Here is an 18,648-nt window from a genome sequence, read left to right as displayed (position 1 = left end):
ATGAGGAGTGTAAAATGTGACAGCCATTTGGGGAAACACAGTTTCATATGCTCCAGCCATTCCTCTCTTAGGTATTTACTCAGAGAAATGAAGATACATGTCTGTGCAAAGTCTTTTTTATTTTTAATTTTTGGTACTGGGATTGAATCCAGGTGCAGTTAACCACTGAGCCACATCCCCACCCCCTTTTTATATTTTATATTTTATTTATAAAGGGTCTTGCTGAATTGCTTAGGGCCTTGCTAAGTTGCTGAGCCTGGCTTTGAACTCGCCATCCTCCTGTCTCAGCTTCTCAAGCTGCTGGGATTACAGGCATGTGCCACTGCACTCAGCGCATACACAGAAATATTCAGAATAGGTTTACTTGTAATGGCCCCAGAGAAACACTAGTTGCCCATCAGTGGGTGAATAGATGACAGATTATGGTATGTACATCCAATGGTGTGCTACTTAGCAATAAAAAGCTACATGGTACCATGTGAAAGAATCCCAAAGTGGTTTTGCTAAGTGGAAGAAACCAGGAAAAAAAAAAACATACCATATGAAACCCATTATGTATAATTCTAGGCAACGCATAAGGCTACAGAACAAAAAATAATTCAGTGATTGCCTGGGATGGTGGAGGGAGGGTGGAGGGAGGTGGGAGAGAGGGGTTACAGAGAGGCCCAAGGAAACTTGGGTGGTGACAGGTATGTGTTATCTTGACTGTGGTGTGGTTTCATGTATATATGTCAGACTTTATTGTACATTTTAAATGTGGACAGTTTATTTTGTGTCAGTTGTACCTCAACAAAACCCAAAAATCTGAGCTTAAACTCAGTCTGCTACTTGGTGTCTGTATAGTGTTGGTCAAGCCCCCATACATGGGTGCTTCAAGTCCCCAACTGTAAAGCAGGCAGGAACTGTCACTGGCTAGTTATGCTGTGGACAGCACTGACTGATAGAAATATAATGTGAGCCACGTATGTAAGTTTCCAGTAAAAAGAAACAGGTGAAATGAATTTCCAAAAGAATACTATTTCTATATATTATCAACATAAAAGGTTACTGATGAATTATTTCACATTTAAAAAAATATGTCTTTGGAATCCAGTGTGTATTTTATACTTCAGATCATGTCTGAATTTAGATAGGGCACATTTTAAGTGCTCAGTAACCACATGGGATAATTCTAGAATGTCAAGCCCTATGCTGTCTGCATGGGACTCCAGGAGGACAGGTGACTTATCAGGAAATGGCTTTGTGCAGGCCCTGACCCAGGCCACCTGCAAGAAGCACCTTCCTGAAGTCTGCTCAGAAGAGAGCCAGTAGGTACAGTAGTTACCGGAAGTGCCTTCTGTTCTGTTTTCTAAGCATAAGAGACACGGAGAGCCTGGACTCTGGGGCCTTCCCAGGGGCCAAAGCTCCTCGGGGAGCAGGTGCTCAGGCCTGCCCATTCTTTGGTAGAATGTCCCTGCAGTGAGCCGTGTGGTGTGTCCCTGTGTGGGGTTTGAGTGTGCCCTCAAGCCTGAGCCCCACTCTTGATTGGAGTCTCTACTCCGTTTATCACGTGTGTTTACTGAGGGGCAGAGGCACAGAGTCACCACAACCCACAACTGGTAACAGCTCCCTCTGAGTTATTTGCCTTAAGATGTTTGGGAGCTGATCTTCCTGTTCTTTGATAGAACAGCTTGGGCAGCCAGAATTTTGTGGTGGGCATCATCAGGTCCAGTTCCCTCACCTTGCAAATCAGGAAGCAGAAATTCTCAGGGTTTGGTGTGCCAGCCAGTGGGTTCACAGGTGCCAGGCTTACCACAAGTGTTGCTTCCTGCCTCCTGGTCCAGTTCTTGGGGGGCCCCCTTGCCTGATCCCTGGTGTGCTCCTCAGCTTAGGTTTGTCTGACGCTTCCTCCTGATTAGATTCAGGCTTTGCCTTAGGAGTCTGCAGAGTGGTGTGCTTTCCCTGCCCGGGGCGCGATGCTGAGGAGGATGTGCCTGCCAGGGTCCTCCACTGCAAAGCTCTTTCTCTGGGGGTCAGTGTTTTGCAGGATGGTATTTTGAGACAAGGTCAAGTATTCCATTCCCAACTTGACCCACTAGTTTTAGCATCTGTTGGTATTTCTTCCTTTTAAGACGTGTTGCCACCTGCTATGAGGTGCCTGTCCATATTCTCCAGCCCAATGTTTTGTGACTGGTTTTGCTATATTGTTACATTTCATGTTAATTTTAGTGACTTTTTTGAATTATCTAGTGTTCTAAAGACAAATTAGGTACCATATCTAAAAGTTTAGAGTAAAAAAATTAGGATCTGGAATTTTTCCAATGAGTGTAATATGTTTGGACAAACCCAGCCACCTGAAGTGCGTGTGCACAAGAGTAGGTCAGTGAGGACAGTGTCACCGGAACATGTACGTCTGCAGATCTTTCTGGTCTCTGTGGGATCTTCCATCTGCTCCGCCCAGGCCACAGATGCTCACTCGCCTGCCTGCGTTGGCTCCAGTGTCCTCGCGTGATTTTAGGCCTGTGAGCATCATCAGGCTGTATGTGGTCGTGGTGGTGATGGTGCTGGTGACGTGCAGTTTACCGCGTCTGCCATCACATTTATAAGCACCTTCTCTTACCAAGAAAGACTCAGTCATGATTAGAAGCTCTGTCCAAATAAAACCACCTTGTGTTTCATGATTCCATCGTTCATTTCCCCTTTTGGCCACGAAGAACACAGCTCGCTACCGTCAGTGCCAGCTGCTTCTCTAGTTAATCGGGATCAAATCCAGGACCACAACTGAAAAGTGGCAAATAATGAGCATGAAGAGTGACATCTGTGACTTGAATTTTTTAAATGCCCAATTTACAGCAGGCAATCGTTACGTGTTGAGACGGGATCCTTTGGGTCTAGGAAGCCCTGTAAGCATGGGAGATGGGGGGTCCCATATCCCCAAGGCCCCGGTGACTTGGCTCTGCCAGCCCCACCACCTACAGGTCCCACATCTCCCACGTTCTGGGGATCAGGCCTTCAGCAGTGGACCTTTGGGGGGCGTTCAAGACCCAAGCATGGGACTCGGTTGGTGAGCACGTCAGACCTTGGCTGTGCCCCGGTGTTCTCCAGGTCAGGGAGACCAAGACGGCAGCCCAGCCTCAGAGCCCTCATCACAGAGAGCAGAGTGGGCGGAGGGTGAGGGCTCTGGAGAGCAGGGAGGGCGCAGGTGGCCAGTGCTGGCAGAAGGCACTGGTGGTGCGGGGAGTGCGCCTGGGTGTGGCCACTGGTGGGCCTCCTGTGGAGGTGCCCTGGGGAGTGCCTGGTGACCAGGAGCAGCCCTGCAGATCCAGGGAGACCCTGTACCCCGGAAGGACACATGCAGAGGGGCTGAGATGGGGGGGGACCTCAGGCAAAAGTGACTAAAAGGTCAGTGTGGCAGTGGGAGAGGGACCCTGTGAGGGAGCGGTTGGGGCAGGTCGCGCAGCAGTGTGCAGGGCTCAGGGAGCCACCTCGGCTTGTAGGCGGGATGCTGGCATCTGTCTCTGCTTAGGCTGCCTGCGGAGGACAGATGGAGGGGACACCCAGAGACCAGAGGAGGCTGTTGCACACTTTGGGCTCAAGGTGGGGACTCAGAAGAGGGCTGGGTACAGGGGCTGGCATGGAAGTGGCAGGCTGGTGCCATCTCTCTGACAGGACCACACAGCTGCACTCGCAGGTCACTGTCCCTCCTGGGAACGGGCCTGAACTGGGTCCTGCATGTAGACCGTGATTGAAGACAAGCAGAGGCCACCATCCTGAGCCTTCTCCAGCGGGAGCCAGCGCACTCCTGTATTTCAGTGGTGACATGGTCAGGCGGCAGATCGGGGAGGCCTCCTAAGGGAAGCAAGGCTTTGGGCTGCTCTGACGCTGGAGGCAGGTGGGTGACCAGTGGCCGTCCTGTGGGACTGGTTAGGGGTGGGCATTTACCTTTGTCTGGTGGTCCTAGGTTGGGAACAGGGAAACGGTGAGTTATTCATCCAGTTATTATCGGGGCTCTCGTGGGGCTCCCTGGACTGGTTGCTGGAGGTGGTGGTCTGACTCCCAGTCGTCTGGCCTGGCGTGGGGAGCTGGCCCCCCCGACAAGCACTGCAGCCATGGTGGGTTCCTAGGCTGGTGCTGCGGATCGTGGGTCAGAGTTCTGTTTCTATGTGATCTGGCCGTTTGCCATCTGCCGTCTGCCTGTGTGTCAGTCCCTCCAGGGAATGAGTGCGGTCAGTCTGTCCTTTGAGGTGCTCACCTTCCGGCCTGAGAAACAGCCGGCTTGCCTGGGGGCCAGGGAGCTTCTCTGACCACCTCCGCTCCTCAGCGCAGGGCCGGCCCACACCAGGACTGGGAAGCTGGTGAGGCGCGGTACTGGAGTCTGGCCAGGGCATGGCTGGTTTGCCCTAGGGGGTTTCACATTTTCAAAAACTACTCGCTGTGTTAAAAACAACCAAGCACCAGGTTTCCTAAAAGCCTCCTGGAGAACCTGGGGGCAGAGCAGCCCTGTCTTTTGGGTGGGACTTGTGGCCGCTCGCTGTGCTTCCTGTCTGGCGCGGTGGCGGGGTTGTTAATTTCAGCAAGTTTGGCGCCACTGGGATCTGAGGAGGAGCTGCGCTGCTCTGCTTTCAGCTGTCGGGGCAGCCAGGAAGCTTCTGACCCTTCACCTGTGGAGTCCTCTCATCAGCTCCTTGAAGGCTCAGGGGTGGGCAGGGGCAGAGCATCACAGAAGGCGCCCAGGTGGGTTTACATTCAGAGACAGCAGGTGTGTCCCTTCACCAGCCAAGCCAGGGGTGCTCTCCTAGGGGCCCTTAATCCAGGCCGCCAGGATGCAGGAGCCCTGCTGCGTGCTGCACGAAGTTCATGCCCCGCTGCAGCCGGCAGAGAGCGGACTTTCCTACTGAAATGAGCTCTTGATTTTTCAAATAATGGTCTGTGTGCTGGGCTCGGAGCTCAGAGCGCTACCTCTGCAACAGGGCAGCCTGTAGGGTCCGCCCCTCCAGAGCTGTGGGCCCGAGCACGGCCACCTGGGCCCTGGTGCTCATCCTTCTCTCCTTTGACTGATTCCTGAGGGCTCGGAGTCAGCTTATGTGGCTGGTGGCACCAGGATCTTTTTTTTTTTAAGTATGTACTATAGAGAACAGTAGAGAGAACAGTACCGAGAGCCCTGTCTCCACCTCCCAGTCAGAGCCATGGCTGACCTGCCCTCCTCTGTACCCCTGCGGCTCACACCCTGGAAGTGATTCACCATTTTGCAGAAATTCCGGCATCATTGCTCATCTAAGAAAGATTTTTTTTTAATGAGGGCCCAAGTCTTTGTCATTGCATTAAACCAGTGGCCAGTCATCTGGTCAGGACTGTTACTTTGTGGCTTTGTGATCTTGGGTGAGTTCTTCACCTCTCTGACACTTGTCCCCCACCTGCCGTGCTGGTGTCCCTGGGGGTCTGCTCCGAAAGTGAGGGCAGTGCTCATGTGTGGTGAGGCGCCTGCTTCTACAGAGGGTTTGCCAGTGCTCAATTATTTGCCACACAGGAAGTGGCCCTCCCTCCAGCCCTGCCGCCTATCACTGTGCACTAGCTCTGCTCTAAAAGTGCCAGTGGGTGGGACGCTTGCCTGCTCAGTGGGCCCAGAGTGCTCCCGCCAGCCTCTCTTCGAAGCCAGGGCTCTGCATCTTGGGGCCAGTTCTGCCCAGTACCTGAGTCCCGTGTAGGATGTGGCTTGCTCCATCCTTAGTGTGGAACTCAGCAGGGCCACCTGTCTGTCCAGTCAGATGAGAGGGCTGTCATAGCACCAAGTTGGCCTGCGCGCGGTTCGGGCCCCTGGGGCTTATTATTTGCTCTTATTTTCTCTGCCTAAAAATAGCATTTTCCATTTTGGTGCCTGGTTGAGAACAGAGCCATTTTGGGGTCAGAGGTTAGGCCAGCCGGCCTCCTGATGCCTGCTCGAGTGGACGGCGAGCCCTAGGGAAGCAGGGCCCTGTTTTAACAAGTGGTTCACTGCTAACGTTAAAGTAAGGTTTGATTTTAAAAGAAAAGGAGAAAATATGTTCATAGCCAGAAAAAGCAGTGTGTCGGAGTGAGCGGAGCTGGTGCCCCTCCTGGAGGGCGCTGCTGGCACCACCCATCAGCTGCCTGGACCCTGCGTTCACTGCCCACTGCCAGGCATTTCCCGGTCAGGCCAGTACCGCTGTACTCTGCTGGTGTGTGCTGACCACATGGGGGTTCTGACCCAGGGCTCCAGGCTGGACCCAGGGGAAGAGGATGTCACAGGGCTTGGTTTCTGGCAAGTCTCCCATCAAGTGCTGCCTCCTCCTTCCGAAGCCCTGGGGTGTCTGACCTTGCTGCTCCCGCCCCCCGCCTTTCCGTCTCCCAGCTGGAGTTATAGGAACCGGCTGGTGAAATGCGCCGCTAATGAGTAACACCTGGCCCATGGCGAGGCAGGGCACGTCCCGTGCTGCAGGTGCTGCAGGCCTGCCCACTCCAGCCTGGTGCTGCTGCCCTCCAGGTGGTACCCCAGTCCCACAGACCCCGTGCTTGGCTCGGGCCCAGTGCTGGCTGCCCTAGTTTGGGTGTCTGCTCCCTGAGAAGAGAGACACAGTGCTCTTCTCTCCTCAGCTGGACCTGCAGGACGCTAGGTATTTTGGTACTTCCTGAAGCCTGGGTGTGTGTGCACTTTTGTGTGTGTGTTTTGATTTGGGATTCTGAAGAGAGGAGCAGTGTTACTAATTAATTCTCTTAAATCCCTCAAAGTGGCGTTTCTAGGACTGGAAGCAGTTGCCCCAGGTCACGTGACGTTGTCTTTGTCTCGTGCGCTTGACATCTCCGTGGACTCATAGGATATCAGGGCCAGATGCCGTTAGCCCTGTGTGTCCTTGCAGATCTGTACCCTGTAGCTTCTCCACCAAGGCCTCCAGGGACAAGGAAGCAGTGGGGGCCAAGCAGGGGACATTGGCTGGTCTAGAGACTGGAGGTTGGGCAGTGCCGACCTGGTGTGGCCTTGACATTTGTGGGCATGCCAGGGATCTTGCTCACAGCAAGAGACCCCAATTCTGGCCAACTTAGAAAGGAATTTGCTGGGGAGGCTATTGGGCAAAGGACATAGGGCTGATTGGCACCTGGGTGACGGGCTGAGGATGGACAGGAAGCATAGTGACATCTCTTTCCTCTCTAGCTTTGAGGCTGGAAGCAGCTCCAGGCAGCACTTTGTCCCTTGCTTAGGGTGACCTGGTTCGGAGCCCATTCCTGGCTGATGCTGGCTCTGTTCTTCTCAGCTCCAGCTTTCTGGGACCCAGGTGTGGGCGCTGGGGATTGCTCTCCCAGCCCATGGGTTGGGGGGAGTTCAAAACAAACCCAAGAAAAGCAGCCGGGTTTGTTAGGGCGGGAGCTGGCTGTCAGGCACCTGGATACTGACCGCCATGTGGGACACTGACACGGGGGCCCTGGAGTGCCTGTGATGAGAAGGTGCTTGCCACCAGGGGAGGGCAGAGCTGGTCTGGGCAGGAAGGCCCTGGACAGGAGGAGGCTGAGGATTGGGAGGTTGGGGTTGGGGTTCAGGGAAGAGGTTTAGACCCAGTTGAGGTTGGAGGTAGTGAGTTTGTGGCCTTCAGAGGTGACACGGGAGACTTTTCCAGGGCCCACAGAGAGAGGGCAAGACCAGGCTGTGCCACAGGCTGCTAGAGTTGCCACCAGAAAGCCATCCAGGTGAGGGGTTGGGGGCTGCATGGAGGAGCTCGTGCCTGGGCAGGGTCAAGGGGCAGTGTGGGGCACCAGGGCCTCTTTGAAGAGCCTCCACGGGTCACCAGCTGAGGAGGACACGGTGGGCTGCGGCTCTGGTGTGGAAGGAGGGGCTGGAGCTGGAGGAAGGGGGCCTCTGCTTCTGCGGGTCTTGTGCAGGGCCCAGCCCAGAGCTGCCGTTTCTTCTCTCTCTAATGAAGACGCAGTAAGACCCTTCATGTGGCAGACCTGGGGCTGGTCGTGAGCCAGAGGCGGAGGGCAGGGGCGAGGCCTGCGGCTCCTCTGCACGCAGACGCCGAAAGCCCAGTGCCTTAGGTGCCTCTGATCTGCCCACGGAGCACACGTTTCTGCCCGCACCCCGGAGGGACCTCTTGGGTGGAAAATGTGAATTGCCACTCAGGATTTGCCACTGTGTCATACTGGGTGGACACGGGTGCTTCCTGCCTTGTGTCCAGTCTAGGTGGGTTGTGAATGCCTGGCTGCCTCCCTCCTGAGTTTCCAGAGCTGGGCGCTCTGTGGCCTTCTGCTCACCGAGGGGTGGAAGCTGTGTGGAAGGCTGCTCCAAGGAACCGCTGGGCACTGTGACCCGGACAGAAGAGCCACTTCCTGGACAAAGAGCCATTTGCGTGGCTTGTGATGAGGAGCAGGAATGGGCGCTGGAGGGGAGGACAGCCCAAAGGAAGGAGCCAGAAAGCAAGGCGCGCGAGGGAGGCGGGAGGCGCGGCATGTGCCTCCGTCCCAGCAGTGTCCAGCTGTGGGTCCAGGGGGTGTCCTCATGCTTCCTGCTCAACTTTGCTACATCCACGTCCCACCTGTTTATTACTATCACCTTGAAAACAAAAACAGCAAAACAAAATCAAGGCTTAGCAACTGTGCTGGGTGGGGCAGGTGAACTCCGGTTGGGAGCTGCAGTCCTAGACTGTGGGGAGCCGCAGTCGGCCTGTGCTGGGGCGTCTCGGCCTGGGCTGGTCCACTCCTCTACATGGCTGCGCCCTCTGCCACCAACATGGTCTTTTATTTTTTAAACTTAATTCACTTTAGGTACGTAGGTAGCTTAGAGACCCCTTCTCTCTGTAAGTAGCCAGATACGGACAGTGCTCAGGGTCCCTGTGAGGACCCCCATCGCAGACCCTCCCCCATGGTGGCCCAGTCATGGCTGCCCGCAGCTGCTGTGTTGGCGGTCCCTGTTGTGGCGGGAATGGGAGACGTCTGCTTTGTCCTGCGGTTGTTTTCAGAGGATCTTTTACACACAGATCTTTTTAAATGGCTTTAATACATGAAAACAGTAACGCATTCAGTAATGCGCCCAGTGTAACAGGGAGTCCTGCGCCAAGGGGGACTCCACGACAGAGCTGGCCAGCCCCCTCCTCTGCTGAGTCTTAAAGCGGCCTTCTGCCTGCAAGAGGAAGGGCACCTGTCCCGTGGCCCTCCGCAGCCTCCCTGTCCTTCCTCTCCAGCTGATGTCCATCCCCCTCATACTGGGTGCTGGGGACCCCCTTCTCAGGCACGTGGGCCCCGCTGGCTCTTGCTCCTGCAGGCAGAGGCGTGGGCAGGCCAGGGCTGGGTCCAGACTCTCTGCGCTCCCTGCTGGCTCTGCGGGCCTGGTGGTGTGACTCTGGACTCGTGTCTCCATCTCAGCCTCGTCACCTGTACTCAGGAGGTGCCAAGGCCTACCTGGAAGGGCTGGTGGGACCCATCGGTCACTGCATATGAGAGACGTCTAGAACAGGCACCCGTGCGAGCCTTCTCCTCACTTGGCAGCTGCTCTTTACAGTTGCACCCCAGGACGCAGCTCAGGCCCGGCCTGCAAGTGCTCTATGCATGTTTGGATGTTGAAGGAGGGGACAAAGGGATAAGGAGGTGCCTACCATGCGTGTGAGAATGTGCAGCGACACAGGCTTTGTGTGGGGACACGGTGATGATCTGAACACGATGCTGTGTGCAGTGGGAGCTCACTGCAGGCTCTGCACACACTGAGCAATGTCTTGAAGGTGTGCATTGGGGACAGTAATTGGGATCAGGGGACTGTGAGGGGATCACAGCTGTTGGCTGTGAGCAGAGACAGGAAGACCCCAGCAGTTGCGGAGGTCTCAGATACCAACTCCAGGCCCTTCTGCCTTCCTGCAGCCACCGTCCGGCCTCTACTTATCTGAATACTCCAGGAAGACAGAAACCGCAAGGTGTGGGCGTCCACCCCGCAGGGCGGGGCCTACACTCTTGTCTGCTGGGCCGCCTGTGTGTTCAGGTGCCATGGAATGGCGGAGATGGGCCACACATTTTGATGAAGCCCTCCACCTCTTGCGTGTTGATTCCCAGGCAGTGCCACCGTCGAGAAGCTGGAGGACTTCATCAACAACATCAACAGTGTCTTGGAGTCCTTGTATATTGAGATCAAGAAAGGAGTCACTGAAGATGACGGGAGACCCATTTATGCCCTGGTAAGTGCAAGGCGGTGCCCTCTGGTGGCGCTTCGAGGAGCTGGAATGGCCGGCTGGACAGGCTGCGTCCCCTGGGCGGTGGAGAGCTCCCTGCTTGACGGGGCTCAGGGGGAGGGACACGGGAAGAACTGACAACACGTCGCCCCTCAGGTGATGGGCACAGCCTGATCATCGTGCTGACTTATTTTTTAGGTCAATCTTGCTACAACTTCGATTTCAAAAATGGCCACAGATTTTGCAGAGAATGAACTCGATCTGTTTAGGAAGGCTGTAAGTACAGCGGCTCTGTTGCCTGTGCTGCTCATGGGAAACTCCACCTCCACCTCTAGAAAGGGGACGACAGTCTTTGAGGGTCACCGGGGGACGCCACAGGCCACCGCAGCTGCCTGGGAAGGAAGCACTGGCCTGCGTGAGCAGGGCCTCGCGGGAGTGACAAGTGCCGCCATCTGGGTGCTGTCCAGGGATGGCAGCACCTACACCCGGGGGCTTGGTGGGGACTCTAGACCCCTGGCCCACTCACACTGACAAACCTGAATTTGCCTGGTAACCAGTGCCCATGGAGCCACCTGCACAGCCACACTTGGGAGGTGACATTCTCCAGGCCGTGGAGCTGCTGGCTCAGCCCTCTAGTCACACGCCTGGGTGGGCACCTGGCTGAGACAGTGGTTCTCAGCCTCGAGCCATGGCGGTCACTGGGGAGGTGAACAAGGCCACAGTCACCTCCCTCCAGCTCTGTGGAGTCCGACTCTCTGAGGATGGGGCCTGGAGCCAGTCCTTTACAGACCCGGGGGCCGGGGGGGGGGGGGTTTGCCAGTGGCCATGGTTGAGAGCCAGGCTCTAGGACAAGAGGCACACAGCTGCGTGCGTGGGAAGCCACTTTCCTGTTGGCTTCTGTCCTGCTGTGTGCAGGAGTTTCACAGTGCTTGCCTGGCCCCGAGTCCAGGTGGCCAGTGGGCTCCTGCGTGGCCTCTTGCCCTGGCCAGCTGTGGCCCGCTTTCCTGCCCACACACCTTTAGTGAGGAGAGGCGCTGCCCCATCCAGCACTCCTCCTTTCCTGCCTTTTCTCCTTCAGGGAGGTGGGTGGGGCGTGAGAAGGAGGCGACGCTCCTGGGTTTCTGGACACGGAGATCACTGATTTGGGATGTTATAGGAGTGGCCCTGAGTCCGCAGGACTGGACCTGCTTCAAGCTTTGGATATTATGGAACTGCCTTCCTGAGGGCTGTGTGCAGGTGGCAGGGACGGAGCGGTTGTCCTTCCAGAACTGAGAGTTGTTCTTCCAATTGAATTGGTGACTGAGGTGCCTGGCTCTCTTCCAGCTGGAGCTGATTATTGACTCGGAAACTGGTTTTGCATCTTCTACAAACATCTTGAACCTGGTTGATCAACTGAAAGGCAAGAAGATGAGGAAGAAGGAGGCGGAGCACGTGCTGCAGAAGTTTGTGCAGAGCAAGTGGCTGATCGAGGTACTGCCCGTGGCCTCCACCTGGGCACTTTCTACACTAAATGACGGTTTTTTCTTTAAAACCATATTTGTGTCCAGCTGATGTCTGTTGAGCCTGGCCCTTTTGGGTCCCTTGTTGCTCTAATGCCCTCGGGGGCCCTGTGGGAGGGACTTGGGCCCCTCATGTTCTCTTGATGCCACAGCCAGAAGTGCTGGAGCTGGGAACTGCACCCAGGGTTTGGGATCCAGGGTTCATTTGAGTTTCTGGTCCACGGACAGTGAAGTGGGTAGGTCAGGGACAGTGAGGTGGGTAGGTCAGCGGGGACAGTGAGGTGGGTAGGTCAGCGGGGACAGTGAGGTGGGTAGGCCAGCAGGTGTGAGCACAGTTGTGGCGTCTGACCTGAGCCTGACCTCTGGTCCAGGTGACTTACTTTACCACTTGTGACTGGGTGTGGTACAGTCCCCTCCTGGGAGGACAGGAGCGAGGAACAACGAGAAGGAGGGGCAAGAGTAAAGGGCGTGGCGCTGGGAGCAGGTGCAGGGTCCTGTTAGTGTCATCGTTGGCGTGTGCAGGGCCGGGGCTCTTGGCGCTTTTATTGAAGCCGGTGGCTCTGAAGGAGCGGAGAGGAAGTGTGGGCACGCTTTTGGAGGTGACTGGACACCTGGGAGCGGACGAGTCTGGTACTGAGGCCCCCTGGGGAGAGCTTGCCCACGTGTCACTTCTTTTTCTAGGAAGGCAGCACCGTTTCCCAGGTCACCTGAGGGGCTCAGTGGCCAGCTGCCACAGCTCTGTCACGCATGGCCTGCCCCGCGTCTGGGGGACTGAGCCCACGCAGGCCCCGCTTCCTGTCTGGTGGGAACTGTGGCTGGAGGCTGCCGTGGCCTCCGCAGTCCTCCAGTTCCTTCCCACAGAGCCGCCCGTCCCGTCCGAGTGCCTCACTTCTTCGTGGGGAGTGGCCACCCTCGCAGTCTGAGCTGATTCCATCTCTCTGGTGCCTCTGGAGAACAGGGCAGGGGAGGCCCAGGGGCCGAGGGCAGGGCTGAGGGTTCCTGGAGAGTGTCTGGGTCTGCTGGGCACGTCCTGTGCATGGCCCCGAGAGTCCTGCTGCCCCGACAGGCTCGTGAGCTCAGTGCTCGCGGCTGCAGCTCTGGGCTGGTTGCGCTGGCACCCTGCCAACAGCAGCCGTGTTCAGGCCTGGCCTGGCGGGTGCAGCGCTGTGTCACAGTCTTCCTTCCTCTCTGGGTGGATTTGGCAATCAGAGATTGTCACGGGTGGCTGGCTTGTGACCAGCGGTTGTGTCTGGTGTGGTTTCTTTTCTGGTCAAGCACTGTAGGGGCAGGGCTGGGCGTCTTCGTTCCCGCCATGGCAGAATGCACTGCAGACACTCAGGAACTGCTGCTGAGTGGGCGAGGGGACAGGTGGTGAAGTTCCAGAGGCACAGAGTTGTTTAAAACTCACAAACCTGGTAGGCAGGTGCCCGCTCGCTGTGTGCAGCTCTGCCCTGGCCTGTCGCCTGGCAGCCTGTGGGCGGGAGCAGAGGCGTTGGGGCCGCACTCTGGACCGGGCTCCTGCTCTTCCTGTGCCTTCCCCCGTTGAGTGGAGGTGGCTCCGAGCTGGGGCGGGCAGACGGGGAATTCTGTGAGCTTCCAGGCGGGGCCTTGGCCCTGGTGCGCCCCCCCCCCCCAGCCCTGGCACCCTCCTGGCATCTCAGCTCCTTCTTGTCACCCTGGCACTGGACAGTCCAGGTGGGGCTCTGCTTGTTCACCGTCTGACCTGCAAAGAAAGCTCCAGACCCGGGGATGGACGGGCTTGTAAGGGACCCTCCATGTTCCTCTGCCGCCTCTGGGCCTGTGCTCTCACTTGGACGGCCTGGCCAGGGGCCTGGGGTTCTATGGGGACAGCTGAGGGGCCTTCATGGGGCCACGTTGGTCAGAGGGACCACGCTTCACAGCCTGATCCTCAGCCTCAGAACTGGGACTCCCCCCAGGAGTAGCCTGGCCGGCGCTGACTGGAGTCCTCCTGTGGGGGACGTCTCTCCAGGGACACTTTATCCTTGGTGACTGGAGGCTCTGTCCAGTGCCAGGAGAGTGCTGTCCTGTGTGGAGGCCGCAGCAGCCGGGCGGTTGAGCAGGCATCTGGAGCAGGGGGAGCCCTGGGAGGAGGCCCTGGGGGTGAGCTTGGCCCACGGACCGGCTGCGTCTCTGAGTCCCCGGAGCCCCCCATCTTGAGGTGTTCTGAGGCCGGGGAGGTCACTTGGAGTTCGGGCATCAGCTTATGTCCGGGGCCTTGGGAGAGGCTCCTGGGGTCCAGGCGAGGTTCACTTAACCTTCTGCAGGTGTTCCTCATCCCAACTCGGCTGTGGCCCTCAACATGGCCCCTGCCAGGTGCCCGGTGCCAGGAGTGAGCAAAACCAGACCGGGCCATGGCGCTCAGGGGACTGTCTGGCGAGGACCCCAGAGACGCTCGCTGATTGCCTCACTGAAGTAGTGACAGGTGGAAGGGGGATAGGATTTCTCTGACAACTCTATCTGGAACTGGCCCTCAACTGAGGAGTGACACCAGTGCTGAAGTCGCTGGAGTTCCCTGTGGGGCGCCTTGCCAGCCTGTGCCAAGGCCCTGGGGTGGGGGGTGGTGGGCCTGTCTGAGCCTAAAGACTGGGGGATGGGCTCGGTAGGGACTGGGCTCTTCAGCCTGAGCATGGAGGGCAGCTCTGGGAGGCAGAGTAGGGCTGCTGCGGGGTGGACAGGGGCGCTGTGCCCCTCCAGGTGTGGGGGAGCTACTGACTGACCCCCAGGCCTCCTCAGTCACAGGCTCTTCTCTCCTCAAACACCCACCCACAACGCCACCACCCTCTGCTGCCCCCTCCTGCCATCTGCAGCAGCCTGTCGCTGGGGCATAGGCCCTCCCTCAGGTTCTGCCCACCCAGGGCTGCCCTTGTGCTCAGGCTGAAGAGCCAGCTCCCTGCAGCGCCCGCCCCAGCTCGCCTCGGCCCCCTGCAGGGCTCCCTCCACCTGGCCTCTTCCTCGGGCTGTGCTGTGTCACTGTGCCCAGGCGTGGGGCCCAGGCAGCCTGCCTTCTTTGGAGGTGCTGCCATTGTGCTTGGGGCCTGGATTCCTTCCAGCTGCATTTGTAAAGTGACACGGCTGGGAGTGAGCCCAGACGTCTCTGAAGCGGTCCTACTTTCAGAGCGCGAGGCAGGTGCTGGTGCGAGGGTGGGGGCAGCAGGTGCTTGGCAGGGCTGGTCTGTGTCCATCCCGGGGAGACTCGTCCCCCTGCCCAGCCCTGTCCTCCCCTGCCGGAGGTTGCCAAGACTCTTGTCATAGGGCTGCTGTGCGGATGGAGCAGTTGTGTCTGAGCACAGCAGCACGGGGACCACACTCCCATTGTCTTGTGGGTTCTTGGCCTCAGTTTGCCTTTCCTGTCGAAAAGGACACCACTGACCCTGGCCGGCTGGGCTGGTGAAAAGCTGCCGTGGCCACGGGTGTCTGACCTTGGTGTCTTCCTGGGCTGCAGGCTGTGGGCAGCAGAAGGACAGAGACACTGAGCCAGGCGAGCCCTGGCTGAGGTGGCCGCCACCCCCTCTGTCCCTGCAGAAAGAAGGGGAGTTCACGCTGCACGGCCGGGCCATCCTGGAGATGGAGCAGTACATCCGGGAGACGTACCCCGACACCGTGAAGGTCTGCGACATCTGCCACGGCCTCCTCATCCAGGTACCAGCGGCTCCAGGCCCACCCCAGGCCCTCCTGTCCTCCTGGTGCCGGCTCTGGCACTGCTGGACGTCCTCCCTCAGGAGTGCCCGGAGCTGAGGGAGGCCGCCTCCTGGACAGGGCGTGGTGGCCGTCTCTGCTGCCCGTGGGAACACAGCTCCTCCCCTGTCCCTCGCTCTAGCCCAAGGGCTCCTGCTTAGGTTTCTTTCTCCAGAAAGGCCGTCACGATTCTTGGGTGACAGGTGCCTCTTGGCAGGCTTTTGGCAAATGCCTTTCTGTGTCAGCGTCGTTTTCTGAGTTGTCTGTTCCCGCTGTGTGCGCTGCAGGGCTGTCCCGCCATGGAGCCAGGCTGGACGTCCGTGCTTCCTGCCCTGTCCTCCAGCATCGTTCTCAGTGCAGTCTGTGTGCCGCCTGCTGTCTGTCCACGGCCCTGGGGACACTGCCAGAGCTCTGACTCCTGCAGTGTCGTCTCTGGGACAGCGCATTCTTGTGTTTTGGCTGTGGACGCACATCGCCAATTTGCAGAGCTGAGGGGACAGTCCTCCCCTGCGGGATCTGCGAGCAGGAAGCCCAAGTGCCGCAGGTGGCCTGCAGGGACCTCAGCCCTCTGCCTGGGTGTATGTGCTCAGAGTTCCCCCGTGGAACCCCGGCAGGACTGGGGTTATTTTCAGTATTCTTTTGGGGCCTGGACGCTCAGACTGGACAGCCTGCTAGCCATTTGCACACAGCCTCCTGAGGTTGGTGAGACTGGAGGTCTGGGGGGCCTGGGCTACATGGAGGCTGGCCTTCTGTTGCAGGGTCAGAGCTGTGAGACCTGTGGCATCAGGATGCACCTGCCTTGCGTGGCCAAGTATTTCCAGTCGATCTCTGAACCGCACTGTCCCCACTGTAATGACTACTGGCCCCATGAGATTCCAGGTTCGCAGCCCGGAGGGCTGGGCAGGCAGGGCTGACCTGGCGCTGTAGGCCTGGCACCAGGGGAGCCCTGGGAGGGCATGTGCAGGTCAGGGTGAGCGGTGGGCGGAGGCAGCAGGTGGAGGCCCCTGGGCACGCGTGTCTCTGGGCCAGGCCTGCTGCCTGCAGCCACCTCAGGCAGGGATGTGACAGCAGTGTCTGCAGCTCCCCGAGGCGGTTGTTCTGTGAACGGGGCTAATGCCAGCCTGCCCCTGGGCAGGGGGAGGGACGCAGGGAAGTGCTTTGGAGAAACAGGCAGCGTCCTTGGCGTGGGAAGCGCAGTGTAGCCGCCGCTGGTGGTGATCGCGGCCAGCGTTGCCGTTCACCGTGCCTTCTGGTCTCTTCTGTGCACAGAGGTCTTCAACCCTGAGAAGGAGAGGGAAGCTGGCGTCTCCAAGTCCAACAAAAAGTCCCTGCGGTCCAGGCAGCATTAGCTGGCACGTCCTGCTGGAGGTCCCTTCAAGGCCCGGGTCCATGGAGGGCATCAGCGTTTCCCCGGCTTCTCTGTTTTTTATGTTTGTTGGTGACAGGTTTGGAATAAAATTGTTCCCAGGAGTTGCTGCCGCCTTGCCTGCGGCTCGGCCTCGGTGCGTGGGTCCTGCGTCCTGGCCTGTCCTCTCTCAGAGCTCACCTGCCCTGGGTTTGCATTCCAGCTGGTGAGGATGGCCAGCTTCCCCGCCTGGTGGCGCACTGTCCAGGGCCACCCCTGCCTGGCAGCTCTGTCCTTGCTTGGGTGGCTTTGCCTTCAGCCCCCGGCTTTGGCCAGTCACCCCTGCCGGACTGGCCAGCCCCTGGTCTGCACTTGAGTCTTGGCAACCCTGTTCCCCAGTTTGGACCGTCCTCTGACCTGGGGTGTGAGGCCTGCGGCCTGGCTGGACTCGCTCTTCCCCTGGGGCTCCTTTGTCCCCTCTTGGTGACTGGTGTCTGCCCTTCCTGCGCTCTGAGTCGGCCCACACGCCCCTCCTGCGTCCGGCCCCTCGCCCCACCTCAGCAGCTGCTCTCCCCACCCGCTCTGCTGGAGCCTGTGCTCCTGTCCCCTGCGCCAGACCAGCGTGGTCTCCCCGAATGACAGGAGGGCAGCTGGAGGCTCCAAGGTGGCCTCTGTACCTTCCTCCCTGTGCCTGTCCCCGGCCTGCTGTTCAGGGTGTGCCTCCCGCCTTCTGGGTGCCCCTCTGCTCCCCTCCTTGCCTCCACCCTTGGGTCTCAGTTCTCCTCACCACCGTGATGCTTTGTCCCCTTCCCTGCGTTTCCTTGGTCACCACACTGGCCACGCTGCTGTGACTTCCTGTCCACCTGCCTCTTTCCCACCCCAGCAGGCCAGGACCCTTCAGACCAGCTCCAACTAGGAAGGGCTTGGCCATGGCAGCCCTTCAGGGGAGGCTTGGTCTGTGGCCTCACTCTGGTGGCCCAGTGGCCTCACCTGGCCCCTTATTTCTACTTCTGCTCTGTGAGCTGGCCTCGTGCTGAGGGCCTGCAAGGTGCTCTCCCAGAGCAGAACACGGCCACTTCATGGTGGCAAAGTGCGCGCCGTGCTCTGCCCTCCCACCTCAGTGCCCCAGTGCCAGGAGGGGGAGTGAGGGTCCCATTCAGTGGCTCTGCGCCTCTGCACATGTCCTGGCTCCCGTGTGGACACTGCTCAGCTGGGATGAGTTCCAGCCCTTGGGCGTGGGAAAATCCAGGCTCAACCTTGGGCCATGGGAGGGTGTCCTGCCAAGCCTGGGACAGAGTGGGAGGGGCTCCCTCAGCCAACGACAGGTGCTCTGCCAGACCAGGGGAGAGGACGAGGACATGGTGTACAGGTGGCCTCCCCCAAGGCAGAGGGAAGCTCCGCCTTCTCCCTCCACAGAGCAGGCACCTGGACCCAGTGGGCAAATGACATGTGGTGGGAGAGGCTCGCGCTTCAAGCGCCAAGTTCTGTCTCCTGGGCCCTGTGTCCCCTTCTTGTCAAGAGGGAGCTGGCCTTAGTGGTGCCTCAGGCAGCAGGGGGGGGGCCACTTAACCAGCAGGGGGAGAGGCTGGGGGAGACGGGGCTGGTCTAGAGAGAAAGGCCTTGGCCTGGCCCCTGGGGGGAGGGGGCCGAAGCCAGGGGGTCACAGCCTGCCACAGAGGCGGGGACGGCACCCAACATGCATTGGCAGGAGTTTGTCTGGTCACACGGTTCCAGTGGTCACATTCCTGTGACAAGGATCTTGGCCTGGGTCGCTGGCCGCCTGGTTCGCTGGCCCTCTGGTACCCTGCCTGCAGCCTCCCCCATGACGCATACCTGCCAATGTGCCCGTCCCCATCCACGAGGCACTCCCTGGCCAAGCCCTCAGTGACTCCCAGCTCCTGGCTGGCGTCCCAGGCCCCGCCCCACCCCGCCCTTCGCTGCCCTCTGCTCCCATGGCGCCCTGACTCAC

General features: G+C 58.7%; 1 protein-coding gene across 2 annotated transcripts in view; it reads left to right on the top strand.

Moving 5' to 3' along the window:
• The window catches only part of Nsmce1 (NSE1 component of SMC5/6 complex), a 29,509-nt gene extending 12,705 nt beyond the window's left edge, over positions 1-16,804 (top strand). For both annotated transcript variants that reach the window (XM_026392183.2, XM_077802520.1), the window contains 6 exons: positions 10,024-10,145; positions 10,338-10,415; positions 11,463-11,609; positions 15,182-15,298; positions 16,093-16,213; positions 16,604-16,804. In XM_026392183.2, coding sequence (XP_026247968.2) covers positions 10,024-10,145; positions 10,338-10,415; positions 11,463-11,609; positions 15,182-15,298; positions 16,093-16,213; positions 16,604-16,683 — 665 coding nt within the window. In that variant the 3' untranslated portion in view covers positions 16,684-16,804. The remainder of the gene's footprint in view (positions 1-10,023; positions 10,146-10,337; positions 10,416-11,462; positions 11,610-15,181; positions 15,299-16,092; positions 16,214-16,603) is intronic.
• The last annotated feature ends 1,844 nt before the right edge of the window (positions 16,805-18,648 follow it).

The sequence above is a fragment of the Urocitellus parryii genome, chromosome 9, assembly GCF_045843805.1.
Source record: "Urocitellus parryii isolate mUroPar1 chromosome 9, mUroPar1.hap1, whole genome shotgun sequence".
Lineage (NCBI taxonomy): Eukaryota > Metazoa > Chordata > Mammalia > Rodentia > Sciuridae > Urocitellus > Urocitellus parryii.
This window is presented reverse-complemented; position numbering and strand designations above follow the sequence as displayed.